Here is an 18,893-nt window from a genome sequence, read left to right as displayed (position 1 = left end):
TGTTGTGTTATTTTGTATTTACTGTGAATGCCTGCACAGTGTGAATACTCAGCAGGTTGGGCAGCATCTGTGGAAACGAGCAGTCAATGTTTCGGGCCAAGACCCTTTATCAGGTCTGAAGAGGGAGGGGGGCCTCACCCTCATCTCCTCCATTTCCCACACTTCGGCCCTCACCCCATCCTCCCATCACCACAAAAGGGACCGATTTCCCCTTGTCCTCACCTACCACCCCACCAGCCTCCGGATCCAGCATATTATCCTCTGCAACTTCCGCCACCTTCAAAAGGACCCCACCATTAAGCACATCATTCCCTCTCTACCCCTATCCACTTTCTGCAGGGATCTTTCCCTCCACACATCCCTCCCTACAGATCTCCCACCTGGCACTTATCCCTGCAAGCGTAAGTGATACACCTGTCCCTACACCTCATCTCTTATCACCATTCAGGGCCACAAGCAGTCCTTCCAGGTGAGGCAACACTTCACTTGTGAGTCTGTTGGGGTAATCTATTGCATCCGGTGCTCCTGGTGCGGCCTCCTCTACATCAGCAAGACCCGACGCAGATTCGGGGACTGCTTCGTCGAGCACCTACACTCCGTCCGCCGCAACAGACAGGATCTCCCGGTTGCCACTCACTTCAACTTTCCTTCATGTTCCCATTCGGATATGTCCATACATGGCCTCCTCTACTGCCATGATGAGGCCAAACTTCGGTTGGAGGAACAACATCTCATATACCGCCTGGGTAGTCTCCAGCCCCTTGGGATGAACATCGAATTCTCCAACTTCCGGTAATTCCCTCCCTCTCCCTTCCCCCATCCCACCTTCACTCTGTCTTCTCTTCCAGCTGCCTATCACCTCTCATGATTCTGCCTTCTTCTACTACCCATAGCGCTTTTCCCCTTAGATTCCTTCTTAACCTCTCCTGCCTATCCCCTCCCTGCTTCCCCTCCCCCACCCATTGATCTTTCCTCTGATTGGTTTTCCACCCTCCCCCCACCTTCTTTATAGGGCCCCTGCTCCCTCCTTCTTTAGTCCTGACGAAGGGTCTCGACCCGAAACATTAACTGCTCAGTTCAACAGATGCTGCCCAAACTGCTTCTTTGTAGGCCTTCTAGCACGATGGCCAAGTCTACTGGTATCCTGGAGTCATATTTCTGTCAGTTTAAGTCTGCAGCAGTCCCTCAGCTCCCAATGGTTCAGATATGGGTAATCCATCTTATTTTCTAGCAATCGACGTTAGTGAGTAGAACTGTCAGGAGCACAGGCCTCCAATACCATTAATGCTTACTGCGCACCTGTGACCTCATGCACTGCTTCCAACGTCTGATTTTCTGAGTACTTGTAGTAGCCTGCAGTGTGATGAGAGGGCCCGTTCCACGTGTTAGGCTGTAGCTGCGCTATACCTTTGTTATAAAGCTCATTAGCAAGGTAGATTCAGATTTTAATGTTCTTTATGATCAGCAGTATTTTTCCAATCATAAAAAAGACGGAAAGGATGAGAAATTTGACCATTGATTAGAGCCAGGGAGGTCGCTGTGACCGTATACACTGCCATTTTGTGACATTACTTGGTAGCAAGTATATCTAGCCTTTAGCAAACAAATTACTTCAGAAAAATATAAATAGGAGAATAGTTAGGCGATTTGGTTGCTCAAGCTGCTATACCATTTAACAAGACCATTGCTAATTTTCTACTTTAGCACCATTTTGTGACCGTATCCCTATATCCCTTTATCCTTTAATATCAAAAAGTCTCCAGACCTCCATTTTGAATGCAATTGAAGACCAAGTCTCTAATGCACTCTGGGATGGAGAATTCTCAGTACCAAGTTTTCATTTCAGATTTAAATGGACTACATATTTCGAAGCTGTGAACTGGAGGAAAACACCTTTCCGGCATCTACCCTGCCACATCCTCTTTGAATTCTGTAGCTTCAAAAAGGTTACTTTTCATTCTTCTAAACTTCAGAGGTCTAGCATACTTAATTTCTCCTAGAAACCTCTCTTTGAGAAAAGCCAAAATTGTACAGCATATTTCAGACATGGTATCAAAAAGGCCACATACAGTACAAGTGTTCTATACTTAGCTATGTAATTAAATCCTCTTAAAGGCAAGCACAGTATACCACCCACCTTCTCAACTGACCTACAAGTCATCTTCAACATGTTTCCTAATCACTCACAAATTAGAAAAAATACTCAGAATTCCTTTCCTCAACCGGTGAATAACCTCAGTTTCCACATTATACTCAATCTGCTATATTACTGCCCACCCACTTAGCAATTTAACCACAGGAGGAGAAAGAAAGGGACAGGGGGAAACACTAGAAAAAACACCATTTATGCATAGTAGATTTCTCAGGCAGAATATCAAGTGCAGTTCTCTTAGCTTGTATTTGGCTACACTATGCCTGTAGAGGAGGGCAGAGAGACTGAAATGGGAATAAGGGAACTTAAAATAGCTTGTAGCAGGGAGTTTAACATGACCACTGTGGACCTAGCAAGGGTGCTTGGCAAAAGCATTTCCATTATTGGCACTTGGTCTTGCTGATGTAGAAGAGGTCTCATTGGAGCACAGAATGCAGCAAAGTTAGAGGAGGACCATTTGGGTATTTGCCTCACCTGGAAAGGCTATTTAAGTGCAGGCATATACCCAGTGGAGGTACACAGCAGGTGAGATAGCAGGCATCACTTCCAGTTGCAGGGGACAGTACCTAGGGAAGAATGAGCCATGGACAGTGGTTGCTGCAGAAAGCAGAAAGGAATGGGAAGTGGAAGCAGCAGCATAGGTGCCAGAGAAATCCGAAAGTCTGATGGAGGTACATGCCTCTGAGTACAAAATTGGTGGCTGAAGGGATTGTGCAAGTGGGTTGACTTTAAATTTCTGGATCACTGGAAGGTTATTGGGGGAATGGGACCTGTATATCCCATATAGGTGGCACTTTAACGAGACTGGGACCAGCATTCCAGCTGGGAGAGTTATTGTACAGTTGGGTTAGTTTTTTTAACCTTATTAAGAGAGAAGGGGGCTTCTCTGGACCCCAAGAAAGGGAGTTTGTCAGGTTGGTACTGGACCCCAAGAAAGGGAGTTTGTGGAGTGCCTCCAAGATGGATTCTTAGAGCAGCTTGTACTGGAGCCTACCATGGAGAAGGTAATTCTGGATCCAGTGTTGTGTAATGAACCAGATTTGATAAAGGAACTCGAGGTAAAGGAGCCATTAGGAGGTAGTGACCATAAGTTTTAATCTACAATTTGAGAGGGAGAAGGGAAATTCGGGTGTCAGTATTACAGCTGAACAAAGGGGACTATGGAGCTAGGAGGGAGGAACTAGCCAAAGTTGACTGGAAGGATACCCTAGCAGGGATGACAGTGGAACAACAATGGCAGGTATTTCTGGGAATAATACAGAAGGTGCAGGATCAGTTCATTCCAAAGAGGAAGAAAGGTTCTAAGGGGAGTAGGGGGCAACCGTGGCTAACAAGGGAAGTCAAGGACAGTATAAAAATAAAAGAGAAGTATAACATAGCAAAGAAAAATGGGAAGCCAGAGGATTGGGAAACTTTTAAAGAGCAACAAAAAATAATTAAAAAGGCAATACGGGGAGAAAAGATGAGGTATGAAGGTAAGCTAGCCAAGAATATAAAGGAGGATAGTAAAAGTTTCTTTAGGTATGTGAAGAGGAAAAAATTAGTTAAGACCAAAGTTGGGCCCTTGAAGGCAGAAACAGGTGAATTTATTGTGGGGAACAAGGAAATGGCAGATGAGTTGAACAGGTACTTTGGATCTGTCTTTACTAGGGAAGACACAGACAAACTCCCAAATGTAATAGTGGCCAGAGGACCTAGGGTAATGGAGGAACTGAAGGAAATTCGTATTAGGCAGAAAATGGTGTTGGGTAGACTAAAGGGACTGAAGGCTGATAAGTCCCCGGGACCTGATGGTCTGCATCCCAGGGTACTTAAGGAGGGAGCTCTAGAAATCGTGGACGCATTGGTAATCATTTTCCAATGTTCTATAGATTCAGGATCAGTTCCTGAGGATTAGAGGGTTGCTAATGTTATCTCACTTTTTAAGAAAGGAGGGAGAGAGAAAACAGGGAATTATCAGGGAACCCTCCCTCTCCCTTCCCCCATCCTACTTGCACTCTGCCTCCTCTTCTAGCTGCCTATCACCTCTCTCATGATTCTGCCTTCTTCTACTACCCATAGTGCTTTCCCCTTACATTCCTTCTTCACCTCCTCCTGCCTATCCTCTCCTGCTTCCCCTCCCCCACCCACTGATCTTTCCTCTGATTGGTTTTTCACCTGGCACCTTCCACCCTCCCCCACCTTCTTTATGGGGCTCCTGCCCCCTCCTTCTTCAGTCCTGACAAAGGGTCTCGGCCCAAAACATTGACTGCTCATTTCAACGGATGTTGCCCGACCTGCTGAGTTCATCCAGCTTGTTTGTATGTTTGATATGCCACATGTGGGACTGGTTCAAATGTTTAGGACCCAAAGATCCAGGGAAAATTACCAAACTGGTTCCAAAATTGGAGACAGTGGGCAACAGAGACTGTTGTGTTTGCGATTTGATGTAAGTGGCATCAGTGCTGGAACCTTTGCTGTTTGTAATATCTATGAATAACTTGAATGCAGATATGGGATCACAAATTTGCAGATGACATGATGATTGGAGGAGTTTAGTGCAAGGATAGAGAGATAACAAGGTGTCGTAAAATAATCCAAAAAATGGTAAACAAAGTTTAGTCCAGATAAACGCAAAGTGATACATTTTAGGAGCACTAATGATGCTCGGACATACACAATGAATGAATAATAGTCTTAGAATAATAGTCTTCTAATAGTCTTAGAATGCATAGAGCAACAGTCAAGTACAAGTCCAGAGATACTTGTAAGTGGTAAAATAGATGGAGAACATGATTGGGAAGGCATATGGAATCCTGGCCTCCTTTATTCGGAGCACTGAATACACAATTAGGGAGGACTTTGGTCAAACCTCGGCTGAACCACAATTGAGAGTAAAGATGTAACGGTGCTGAAGGGAATGAAAAGGGGATTCATCAGGGTGTTGCCTGAGATGAAGCAATTCAGTTCAGTCTGTTCTTCCTACAGCAGAATAGGTTAAGAGGGCATATGAATGAGGTATACAAAATGATGAGGGGTAGAGATGAGGTAGAGTGCAGGGAACTTTTCGGCCAATCAGAAGCAGATAAAATTAAAACTGGGTGAAAATTAAAATGAAACTGGGTCACTGATATCATTTGAGATGAACACAGAAATCACTTCGAAGTCTATAGAACAAGTAGTAAGCAATGGAATAAATACAGAAAGGTCTCAAAAGTTGGAAAGGACAAGCTATATGGTCCTATAAAACATCAGCAATCGTGCATCCACAGCTAGAGCCATAAATGTCCGCAGTAGAAGTAGCAATCCCGTCTGTTCTTATTTATTTTCCAGGGACTTTAAAGAACATCTTTCATGAGCAGCTACTGAATGAATTTCAGGCTTGAACAGGAAGGCTGAGTACAAGGTAAATGGCAGGATTCTTAGCAGTGTAGAGAAGCAAAGTGTCCAAGTCCACAGATCTCTCAAAGCAGATAATGCAAACTGATAAGATGTTTTAGGCAGCCTGTGGTGTGTTGGCTTTCAATAATTGGGAGAGCAGGTTCAAGAGTCATGAGGTTTTGTTACAACTCTGTAAGAGACCATACTTGCAGTATTGTGTTAAGTTCTGGTCGCCTCATTAGAGGAAACATTTAGAAGCTTCAGAGAAACCGCAGAGGAGATTGACCAGGATGCTGCCTAGATTAGAGGCCATATTTTATGAGGAAAGGTTGAGCATGCTAGGGCTTTTCTCTTTGAAGCAGAAGATGAAAACTGACTTGACAGAGGTGAATAAGATTATGAGAGGCATAGAATGTACGCACCAGTGCCTTTTTCCCTCAAGGCAGCAATGGGCAATAGTTGAGGGCATTCCCCTAAGGTGACTGGAGGAAAGTTCAGGGGAGATCTCAAAGGTATCTTTTTTTAAAGAACAGAGTGATTAGTGCTTGGAATACACTGGCAGGGGCGCCGGTAGAGCTGATACAATATGGAAATTTAAGACATTCTTAGGTAGGCACATAGATTTAAGAAAAAGGGATTATGGGTTGTATAGGACGGAAAGGTTACATTGATCAAAAGAAAATCATGAAAATGGAAGGTACTGAAATTAATTGAAAGATCTACTTCCATCCCAAAGTTTATAGTCAAAGACCTGCAGAAGACCCATAATCAGGTAGAAGTTGGATATGTAAGCAAACATGTAAAACAGGTAACATTTGCAGATATTAAAAGATGGAAATGTAAATACTTCTGCATGTGAAACCATCCCTTTGGTGAAAAAAATAGAAAAGCGTTTTGTGATGAAACAAACTTTATGATGATTTTCACAGCAAACAATGAGTAGAAGAGTAAAGATATCTTGTTGCAGTTATAATGGGCCAAGATTGAGATTACACATAGAATATTGTGTCACAAACAAGTGAAAATCTGCAAATGCTGGAAATCCAAGCAACACACACAAAACACTGGAGGAACTCAGCAGGCCAGGCAGCATCTGTGGAAAGGAATAGAGTCAACACTTCAGGTCGCGGGCCTTCAGCAGGACTGGAGGTGGTTTGAGGGGGGAGGGAGCAGGACAGGAAGCAACCTCCCCTCCCCCCACCTTCTGACTCTGATCTTCATCTTTTTTCCTCCCATCCTGGTGAAGGGTCTCAGTCCCAAACGTCGGCTGTGCTCTGTTCCAATAGAATTTCATATATTGGTTTGGTCAACCTAACCAAGGAAAGACATACTTGCAAGAGAAGTACAGCTGAAAGTTCACTGGAATGATACCAATGAGAGTGGGGAAGAAACCACCAAAATATCAAAACTAGTTATAAAATGTTAGTCCTGTCCTGCCAAAGGGTTTTGGCCCCAAACGTCAACTGTACTTTTCCATAGATGCTGCCTGGCCTGCTGAGTTCCTCCAGCATTTTCTGTGTGTTACTATAAAATGTCAGTTTCAGCAATGTTTGAACAATTGAGTGATACAGCTGACAGTGCAATACATCATCAAGATTCAAAATGCATGTACATCATTAAAAGATCTTCAGAAAAACCTTCATCAAATTAAAATACTCTTCCATTAAATTTTACAACTTACCACTAAATCCCAATTATTTTGCTCAAGCAATGTAATAGCTTCATCAATATTTTCAATTCCAGTGCATGCCTGCAAAGACAAAAGTTTTACAAGAAAGCTGTTAAAATGTTTACATCCAGCAAATATTAACTTTGCAATGCACAACTTATACCAAAATATATTAATCAAGAAAATGCTTCAACTTAAGAAACAAAGTACAAAGGACTTTTACACTAAGAAACAATGCAATAAAACAATCGTATTTGACAGCCTATGTAAACTTCTCACAAAAGACCATGATAAAAATTGTGATCGCATTCAGATTGGATTTTGATCATTCAAAGAGCCCCATTCCAAAATCTCCAATTTATTTTCCACCATAGTTGAGGTAATAACAATCCTTCAGAATCAAAGGATTCAAGTCCACCAAAGAAATTTAATCCAAAACTTATTTCAATGTAACCCTGCACATACAGTGAATTCCAGGTAATTGAGACACATCAGATTCAGTACATTTTTTGCCCAATTAAGTAGCTGCCCCAATTGGGCAAAGCTTTATGGAAGTAGTTCAAAAGATATAAAAAAGAAAAAGCTACCCTTTAACTGAGTAACAAATTATGTATTTAGATGAAATACAGAACAAATTAGAACACTATCAATACTACTACAGTACTATAAAACTGTAATAGGTCCTAATAGCTGGCTTGGTGGTTGTCCATCATATGCAATGACGGCAGGAAACCTGTGCGGCAGATATTAAAGTGGAAACATCATTGCACTGGGGCTATTCCTCTCTCTTGACCTCAGAGGTCCAGGTACAGTGATACGAACGCCATCATACCGGGACTTTCCTTGGTTGCAGTGGGTAACCATGCTTATTCCATGCCTCATCATGCCCTTAGCTCTCCACAGAGCAATGCAAAACCATTTTCCTGGACCATCTATCTGACCAGTCCACTGGAGCTGACTTTTGTATGCTGGGACAGATAGCATACAAAGCATACGGCCAGTTGGCTCCCCTCAGCTGGTTTATTAGCCCACCTGTCGAAGCAGTGTACCAAGGTCTGCCTGCTGTCGCAGCCAAACACAGCTTTTTGGAGCCACAGGTGACAGCTGAGTGTATGCTGCTATGTTCTTTTTATTGACTATAAATGAACAAAATCACACAGATAAGGGACTATCTTCATTCAATTTGTGATAATTGCAACCTTCAAATCTTCTTTTGAACTGTAATATTCAAGATGACTTAACATCTTAAATTTCTGCATAGTTCCCAACTTGTTGAAGTAATGAAATTGCTTCATTCCCAGCCATTTCTGGCATCTCCAAGCCTGATTGCTTAAAGCTGCAGAAAGCAAAATTTATGAATCGTCTTACTGTTCATTTCTCACCAACTATGAGTGACAAAAATTGCTGCACATTTTTTTTAAAAACAAAAGCACACGCAACTGCTGATATTTAAAGACTATTGGCTCTAATCACATAATAGTGTGTAATGGCCACACAAGAGCACGTGGTGACTCTAGTTAGAAACTGCTCAGTAAACAGTCTCCCGTCCTCCCATCCCAATTAAGCGGCATGGTGTCCCAAATAAATGAAAAGAGTCCCAGCTGGATTCTCGATTAGTCTTTGTTTTTGAATTGTCCCAGCTAAGTAGCTGCCCTTATTAATCAATGGCCCAGTTAACCAGAATCCATTGAGGTAATTGCTGATGTCAATGCAATTTGCAGTTTATGGGAAACAGACAGAGTGGATCCGAAGCTAATGCCTGGTTAACCATGTTTTTAGTGGATGGCAGAGCAAACAAGAGCCGTTTTAATAAAGAGGAGTTAAACGATGGCTTGTGATTTATTCACATCTTCAACCATCTCAGTTTTCAGCTTGGAGATACCCGAAACAGATGGGAGTGAAAATTAAACAATTTCACACTTCAACAAGTCAGGAACTACAAAGAATTTGAAGATGTTGACAATCACCTTGAATGTTACAATGATACTGAAGATTTGAAGGATGCAACTGTTAAAAGCATTGTATGAAGGCAGTTCATTAGGCACCAGGTATCTGCACTGATTTTGTTCATTTACAATAAATTAAAAGAACACGTCAGCATACACTGGTTGAATTCCTCTGCTGATAACTGAGAGGAATTAGTACAGTTTTATAGTATTGTAGTAGTACTAGCATTGTTCTAATTTGTTCTTCATTTCATTTAAATACATAATTTGCTAAGTTTGACTTTTTTTAAAAATACCTTATTAACCATTTCCATTAAACTTTAGCTAATTGGGACAGCTGTTTAATTGGGCTAAAATGTACTGATCCCAATTAGACAGAATCCACTGTATATTAAATGATTACACCAGAATTTTGAGGTAGAATTTCAAAGATTCATGCAGTTGAGAGAGAATAAATTATTATCTCCATCCCAAATTCAGAACATCTTCCTCCAACACACTTTTCCCTGGTTCTAGCATTCCTCCTTAAAGGAAAATATCTTTTTAGCATATACCTTGTATCCTCTCCACACCTTGTGCATTGCTTCAGTGACATTCTTCTAAATGCCAATGAGGACAGATTCAGATTCAGAATCAGAATTCATATCACGGGGGTGGGGGGGGGGGGGGAGGAGAGCTATCTCTACAATGCTGAGTGTGTGTATTCAGGCTCCTCCCTAATGGTGGCAATGAGGAGAGGCGATGTCCTGGGTGATGGAGCTTCTTAATGGTGGGTGCTGCCTTTTTGAGGCATAGTCTTTTGAAGATTTCCTCAATGCTGGGGAGACTAATGCCCATGATGGACCTGGCAGAGTCTGCAACCGTCATCCTGTGCAGTGGCCCCTCCATACCAGATAGTGAGCCCTCCACTGAACATCTAAAGAAATTTGCTAGAATCTTTGGTGACATACCAAATCACCTCCAACTCCTAATGCAACGTAGCTGCTATAGTGCCTTCTCTGTAATTGCATCAGTATGTTGGGTCCAGGATAGATACTCAGAGATGTTGACACCCAGGAACTTGAAACAGCTCAGCCTTTCTATTGCTGATACCTCAATGATGACTGGTGTGTTCTCCCTCAATTTCCTCTTCCTGAAGCCCACAATCAATTCCTTGATTTTACTGACATTGAGTTCAAGGTTGTTATTATTGTGACACCACTTAACCAGCTGATCTATCTCACTCCTATAGGCTTCCTTGCCACCATCTGAGATTCTGCCAACAACAGTTGTGTCACTGGCAAATTTATAGATAGCAACTGAGCTGTGCCTAGACACACGGTCATGAATGCAGCGAGAGTAGAGCACTGAGTCAAGCATGCATCCTTGAGATGCATGGGAGTCAACTGTCAGCAACAAGGAGATGTTATTTCTGATCCACACTGACTGTGGTCTCCTGATGAAGAAGTCAAGGATCCAGTTGCAGAGGGAGGTACAGAGACCCAGATTTTGAAGCTTGTTGATTAGTATTGAGGGTATGATGGTGTTGAATGCTGACACCAGCAGATTGCCACAGACCTAGCCCTCAGCAAATTAAATCTTTCCTCACTCGCCAACCCTTTCTTCCCAGGGGGAAAAAAGCAAATCATCTCTGAAATACCTCATATTTCCAAGATGGTGGCGCGACGCAGCTTGCAGCAGCCACTCCGGAGCTGATTATCTGTTATTTGTGAAGTGGGGTGCCGTGCACAATCATAATCAATTGAAAACAGACGTGGGAGCATGGAGGAACATCGAGAAATCTCCAGGAAAACCTTTGTTGCTGCTGCTGCTGTGAGGTCTGGGACTCTGCTGGGAAGAACAGGCCCCCAGTCCTCGGGGTCGCGTTGCCAATGGCTGTTGGCGGGGTTGTCTTAATACAAAGGATGGTGCTTAATACAGAGGATGGTGCTCAGAGAAGCTGTGCCGGAGGGGATGGTCGTTGGCTCGGAGGTTCAACGGACTCGGAGTCCGCTGCGGTCAGGTCACTTTCGGTGTGTGCTGCATCTGCGAGGCTGGGTTCGACGGAGCTTTCATTGTGTGCTGCGTCTGCGAGGCTGAGTCGGGCGGCGCCATGGAAGTCCATAGCGGGGGCATTTCCTTCTGCCGCCTGCGTGGGATGGCGAGTCTGTCGGAACCCTGGGGACTTGTGGAAACTGTGTGGTGATTTCTTTTGAACTTATATCTTTTAACATCTTTGGACTATTTTTACTGTGCCCATGGTCTGTTTTTTTTTTATCAATTATGCTATTGTTTGCACTGTTGTAACTATATAGCTTTGTGCAGGTCTTGTAGCTTTAGTTTTTGATCTTGTTTTGTCTGGTGGATTTGGAGCTGATATTTACTTATTTAAAGCATGCTCAAATCTTCATCAACGCATATTTTTAAATTATCAGATTGTTACTGAACATATTAAATGCTCATGTTATCAATTACCAAAATAAAAGTAATCTTTTAGGATCACTGAGACCAGTTGATTTTACATTTTTATAAGTAGCTTCAAACTTTCAAGAATCATTTTGGAATATATTTCTATGTTAACAATATGCAGGTAAATAAAATTGGTGGCTGCTAAATTTATCACTTCATTCTCCATACATGTTGTGGTTCATATACATTTGTCCTTCTTTGAGAATGAAAAACAATCAAAGCTTACTTGGATAAGTCATAACCCACATCTCTATCTGAACCAAAATCAATACCAAACTAAATCTAACTCAAAGTGAAAATAGATTATGTAATTTTTTTTTCAGAAATATGCCTAACCATATTTTTGCATATTTAATAGTACAACCATCTGTGCTCATTCCTCCAAAAATATCCACTAATTTGTCTGACCTATATCTATTATCCCAAACTGAAGTACTCCAGTCCTGCTTGTACCCTGTCCCACATCAATATCTACTCATTCTTCAATGTATCCTTCCTGGCCTACAGAACTGAAATAGATTGCCACTTCCTTATTCCATTTTTATTACTGGCCAAAAATGAAACTTCAGTGTGAAAAGTACAACTCTATCAATTTTTCTATCATCCTTTCTTTCAATACCCTGATCCTTACCTTCCTTGCAACCTTAACAAAGGTAACTTCCAATCTAATCTTTCCCTTTCACTCCCTCTCCCCTTTCTGTAAGGATTGCTCTCTATACGACTCCCTTGTCCACTGGTCCCTTCCCATTGATCCCCCTCCTGCCACTTACCCCTGCAAGTGTGTCATTTTACATTCCTCCTCCATCACTGTTCAGGAACCCAAATAATACTTCAAGGTGAGGTCATACTTCAAATATCTATCGGGGGTCATATATTGCATCCAGCATGGCCTCATCTACATCGCTGAGACCCGATGCAGAGTGGAAGACTGCTTAATACAGCACCTAAGCTCTGTTTGCCACAAAAGTCAGGATCTCCTAGTGGCCACCCATTTCAATTTGACTTTCGATTCCGATGTGTCGTCATCACCTCACTCTGGTTCCCCACTTGCTTCCCTTTCTTCCATGATTCACTGTCCTCTCCTACTAGATTCCTCCTACTTTGTATTTCTTCCATGTATCCCCTCACAGCTCATTTCATTCCCCTCACCTCAATATTCTTGCTTCTGCCCCCTTCATTTTCAATCCTGAAGGGTCTCAGCCAAAATGCCGACTGTTTAGTGCCCTCCATGGGTATTACCTGACTTGCTGAGTTCCGCCAGCATTGTATTGCCTATTACATCAGATTGTTGTTACTCAGCATAAATGAGAACCAAAGTATTTTAATTTGCAAAACTCTAGGATTCTCTGGCCGTTACATTTACAAGACCATAAGACACAAGAACAGAATTAGGCCAATTGACCCATAGAGTCTACTCTACCATGCCATTCTTGCTGATTTATTAACTCTCTCAACCTCATTATCCTGCCTTCTTCCCGTGAACTTTGATGACCTATCAAGAAACTATCAACCTCTGCTTTAAATATATCTGATGACTTGGCCTCCATTGCCATCTATGGCAATGAATTCCACAGATTCACAACACTCAGGCTAAAGAAATTCCTCCTCATATCCGCTCTAAATGAACATCCCTCTGCTCCGGTCCTAGACTCCCCAACAGTAGGAAACGTCCTCTCCATTTTGGCCTTTCAATATTCAATAGGTTTCAGTGAGATCCCCCTTCATTCTTCTAAACTCCAGCGAGTATAAGCCCAGAGCCAAAAAATGCTCCTCAAATGTCAACCCTTTCATTCCCAGAATCATTCTTGTGAACCTCCTCTGGACCCTCTCCAATACCACCATATCTTTTCTTAGTTAATGGGCCCAAAACCACTCACAATACTCCGTGCGACCTGACCAATGCCTTATAAAGCCGCAGAATTATATCCTTTCTTGTACATTCTAGTCCTCTTGAAATCAATGCCATTGTATTTGACCAGCTTACCACCAACTCAACCAGCAAGTTAACTTTTAGGGAATCCTGCATGAGGACTCCCAAGCCCTGATTTTTAAAATTTTCGCCCCGTTCGGAGAATTCTCTTATGCCTTTATTCATGTTCATGCACTTTCCTACATGATATTCTATCTGCCACTTCTATGCCCATTCTCCTAATCTGTCTGTCCTTCTGCAGACTCCCTGCTTCCTCTACACTGCCAGCCCTCCTACCTATCCTTGTATTGTCTGCAAACTTGGCCATAAAGCCATCAATTCCATCATCCAAATCACTGACATATAACATGAAAAAAATGAGGTCCCAGCATTGCCCCTGCAGAACACCACTAGTCACCAGCAGCCAACCACAAAAGACTTCCTTTATTCTCACTCTTTGCCTACTACCAATCAGCCAATCCTCTTTTCTTGCTAGTATCCTTCCTGTAATACCATGGACTCTTACCCTGTTAAGCAGCCTTTATTACTTGAACCTTTTTAGAGCTAGGGATCAGATTGTATTTGGCACAAAAGAATTAGCTACATAATTTCACAGATTTCATTTACTTGGTCAAACAAACATTACACATTTCCACATTTCAAGAGGGCATCCAAATGACACAATCATAAAGCAACAGCTCAGATGACCAAACCATTTGTTGAAAAATAGGTCCTTTGACTCCATAATTTAATAATGTTTAAAAGAGTTCTCGTAGAAAATAATTGACTAAATGTCATGCCATTGCCAAAATATTTTCAAAAGGTGACCACTAGGAGGTGCATCTTCTCTGTGATGAATGTTGGTTCAATTCATCACTAACTGTACCTCCCTCTCCTTCAATATCCTGAAAACAATCACCAGCAATTAGCTCAGAAAAAGTAACAATTCATTAACTACAAATTTCTCTAACTTCAATGTAACCACAGGAAATGATGATCACATTGCTGTCTCTCCTCTGATGATCAAAAGGCAGATTGACCAATACACTGAAAGGTTAAAGGATTAATGAATCATGATAAATACGACAAAATCTGCAGATGCTGGAAATCCAAAGCAATAGACACAAAACACTGGAGGAATTCAACAGGCTAGGCAACAACTATGGAAAAGAGTAAACCAGTCCTGAAGAAGGGTGTCAGCCCAAAACCTCAACTGTTTACTCTCTTTCATAGATGCTGCCTTACCTGCTAAGTTTCTCCAGCATTTTGTGTGTGTTTAAAAGAATTATAATATTCTTTGAATATTGCCATTAATTCAGCAATGCTGCTATTTTCTCACAATTATGTTCTGCTGAAATCAAATAATACACAAAAATGTATTAAGATTTCATTTCTGATACTTACTTATTTAAATAAATTGATTCTACTCATAAACAATTTACATTCAAACCCAAGGATGAGGTTTCAGGGTATTTGCAGGAACAAGATAAACAGGCTGTAGGCAGCTTGGTTTCCTCATGGGAAAATCTTGCCTGACAAATCAGTTGGAATTCTTCGAAGAAATAATAAGCAGGATAGACAAAGGAGAATCATTTGATGTTGTGTATTTGGATTTTCCAAAGGCCTTTAAACAAAGTGCCACACAAGGCTGCCTAATAAACTACGAGCCCATGGGATTACAAGGTATTACAAGCATAGATAAGGCAGTGGTTGAATGGCAGGAGGTAAAGAGTAGGAATAAAGGGAGCCTTTTCTAGTTGGCTGCCAGTGACTAGTGGCGTTCCATAAGGGTCTGTATTGCGACCAATTATATTTTACGTTACACGTCAACAATTTGGGTGATGGAATTGATGGCTTTGTTGCAAAGTTTGCAGACGATGAAAGATAGGTGGAGGGGCAGATAGTTTTGAGGCTACAAAAGGACTTAGATATATTAAGAGAATGGGCAAAGAGGTGGTAAATGGAATACACTGTGAGGAAGTGCATAGTCATGCACTTTAATAGAACAAAAGAAAAGCTTGACTATTTTCTAAATGTAAAGTACAAAAATACTGAGGCACAAAGGAACTTGGGAGGTCTTGTACAGGATTTCCTAAAAGCCAATTTGCAGGTTGAGTCTGCGGTGAGGAAAACATGCAATGTTAGCATTCATTTCAAGACAATATAAAAGCAACGATGTAATGTTGAGACTTTACAAAGCACTGAAGAGGACCCACTTGGAATATTGTGAGCAGTTTTCAGCCCCATATCTTAGAAAGGTTGTGCTGAATCTGGAGAGAATTGAAAGGAGGTTGTTAAAAATTATTCCAGATTTGAACAGCTTCTCATATGAAGAGTGTATGATGGTTCTGGGCCCGTATTCACAGGAATTCAGAATTAGGGGTAACCTCACTGAAGCCGAAAGAATGTTGAAAACTCTCAATAGAGTGGATGTGGAGAGGATGTTTCCTATGATGGGAGAGTCTAAGACCAGAGGACACTGCCTCAGAATAAAGGGGTATCTTTTAGGATGGAAATCAGGAGGAATTTCTTTAGCCAGAGAGTGGTGAATTTGTGGGATTCATTGCCACAGGCAGCTGTGGAGGCCAAGTCTGTATGTATATTTAAGGCAGAGGTTGATAGATTCTTGATTGGTCAGGGGAAGAAGGGGTACGGGGAGAAGACAGGAGATTGAAGCTGAATCGGCCATGATTAAATGACAGAGCAGATCCAATGGGTCAAATGGCCTAATTCTGCTGCTGTGGCTTATGGTGTTATGGTCAAACTTGCGAGATCGAAACATAAACCTACAATGGAAGAATTGCACCAAATAGGTGTATTTAACAAAATATCAAAGTCAAATCACCCTGCATTTTGGTCTATAACATTTTGGTGAATGCCTCATCCCATACTCTCACTCCATCATCAAATGATCCCATTCCTTCTCCTTTCTCCCTCTCTGAACCTATCCCCACACCCAATCCACCTCTTCCATTTGCCTTGTACAATGCCAGTCTCCACTTGTTTGCTCTCCGCCATCGATTGCACTCCGAACTTTCCACATGCGCTCACCCCATAGGACTAACATTCCTCACAGCCTGTCACATGTCCACTCACCAATCATCCTATATCTCCACTGACCCATTCAGTAATTAATCAAACTTCATCCAATAGCAACTCCCAAACTCCTCCACAACAATCTCATCCCCTGCCCCCTAACCACCACCACACATCCACCAGCCATGGGCCCCTGCTCCCCCACAAGACCCCCACCACCAGCCGAGGTCCCCCACTCCACGCAAACCCCAACCACCAGACATGGTTCTCTACTCCTAATATGACCCCTACCACCAGCCGTGCATCCCTACTCCTAATAGGACACATCCCCTAACAATTTCAGCCTTGGTCCCCTGCTCCTAACAAGATCACCCCACTCAACTAGCCATGGTTACCAGCTCCTAACAGTACTCCCCCACCCCAGCAGCCGTGGTAACTTACTCTTATCAAGACACCCACCACCCCATCCGTGGTCCCCTGTTCCTAACAAGAGCCCACCACCTCCCCCAGCTGTGGTCCCGTTCCTAACAAGAGCCCACCACCTCCCCCAGCTGTGGTCCCGTTCCTAACTTCCGCCACCAAATCCCCTCCAAACACACGTAAAATTGCAAGGTTCTCGTCGTACTATTGGTCTTTAACACGGACATTTACAACAAGACTGCACACGACTCTTTCGCCTATACATTTCTGATGCCTGCAACTTTGCATTAATAAATTAGTTTGTAATTGTACAGTGGAGGTAGTGGGAAAATAAAGATTGTAAGCAAATGGGCTCATTTCTACAAACCTTGTCATGGAACAAGGCAGACAGTGAGAAACAATACCCCATCATCTGCGCACTTCACGTGAGGATACACAGTCAAAAGAAGAGAGAAGGGAGCCGGGCTCATCTCAGATATTACCTTCGGGTGCGAACATGTGGGCAATAATTTACATGACAACTAGGTAACCAGTCGGTGACATCTATCGTTCAGCTGAAAACACACAATAAAGTTCCCCCTGCATTCACAGTTGGTGAGAGGGAACGCATGCAGCAACGTTACAAGCCGCAGACGTACCTGGAAGTCGGCGAGAATCATCTCCCGATCCATGGCCGCCATCGTGGTGTTTCTGTGCCCCGCGCTCGGCCGCCCCCCGCACAGGGACGTCTGCTCCCAGCGCGCCCACCACACTCATCCACGAAAACACACAGCGACGGTCAGCGATCCCGCCGTAAACGGATCTCGGCAGTCAATCAACTATCTAGAGTGACTGCACCCAAAGATATCCTTTACAGCTGCTGCCGGGGCAAACAATGCCCTCTGATACCCCTCCGATAGGAATGAGCTTACCCGTGTCCTTTACGGCAGCGTCGTTCACTAAATTTGCTTGTCACGCTGTCGTGAAGGGAAATAAACGTCGCATTTACGGCAGCGTCTCCACGTGACGCAGCTGTCAATGGGTCGCCCTTCCCTGCCCGGGAGCTCTCTTCCCTCGCCTTTCGTTTTCCTTTGCCCTCCGCGGCACCGACCCCTGCGTCTTCCTCCTTTCCCATCTTCCTGGCCTCCTCCTTGTCACCCTGACTTTTCTTCTCTCCCATCCCTTCCTCATCTAGTTTCCACACCTTACACCCATATGCTGTTCCTCCATCTAACTTGCATCCCAACTAGTGTACTCTCCCCAAGCGCCTGACATTCCCGCCCCATTTTCTGCAGCGTTCTCTCCCCATCGCCTAGATCTATCCACCATCCTTATGTCCCTTCACGTATTTTCTCCTCCTATCCTACCAGCGCTCCACTCCCCACCCCACTCTCCTGTCAGCTCCTCCACTCTCTTGAATCTATCCCTGCACCACAATCCAGACTCTGCTTTCCCTTCTTTCTAGTCTCACACGCCCACTCCTCCTCCCCTGCACTCTTGTTTTCCCTTTACCTTCTGCTCTCCTCCGTTGCTTGCACTCCCTCTCCATTCTTGCTGTTCTCCTTCATTCCTCACCGCTCTTTCTTTCTGCCCAGAGCATTCTCTGTCTGTCCCCATCTTCTCCAGTGCACTGGCTCTCTCTCCCTCTCCCCTCCCCCACCCTCTCTCTTGCTTTAATGTTCATTCTTTCCCTCATTTCCCCTTCCCACTCGCAGTCTGTCTCTTCCTCACCCCACCCCATGGATTTATGGAGTTCAGTGCCAAACACCCAGCAAACTCATAAGTAGTTGATGATCATTTTTATCGTGTTAGTGCAGTTTTTCACCACCTATTGAGCAGTCATCTTCATCCAGAAGAATATTTGATAATTCAACTCAATATTGTTAAAAGGAATCAAGAGAAGCCATTTATCAATAATTTTATTTGATTCAATTTCTTTTTGAAAAGTATCTTGGAAGTACTGGATATTACAAA

General features: G+C 43.0%; 1 protein-coding gene across 1 annotated transcript in view; it reads right to left on the bottom strand.

Moving 5' to 3' along the window:
* faf1 (Fas (TNFRSF6) associated factor 1) overlaps positions 1-17,852 on the bottom strand; it is a 339,764-nt gene extending 321,912 nt beyond the window's left edge. The window contains exons 1-2 of the mRNA XM_059984260.1: positions 17,579-17,852; positions 7,194-7,262 (exon numbers count right to left, since the gene is read on the bottom strand). Of these exons, the coding sequence (XP_059840243.1) occupies positions 7,194-7,262; positions 17,579-17,620 (111 nt within the window). The 5' untranslated portion in view covers positions 17,621-17,852. The remainder of the gene's footprint in view (positions 1-7,193; positions 7,263-17,578) is intronic.
* Between the last annotated feature and the right edge of the window lie 1,041 nt (positions 17,853-18,893).

The sequence above is a fragment of the Hypanus sabinus genome, chromosome 11, assembly GCF_030144855.1.
Source record: "Hypanus sabinus isolate sHypSab1 chromosome 11, sHypSab1.hap1, whole genome shotgun sequence".
NCBI classification, from domain to species: Eukaryota; Metazoa; Chordata; class Chondrichthyes; order Myliobatiformes; family Dasyatidae; genus Hypanus; species Hypanus sabinus.
This window is presented reverse-complemented; position numbering and strand designations above follow the sequence as displayed.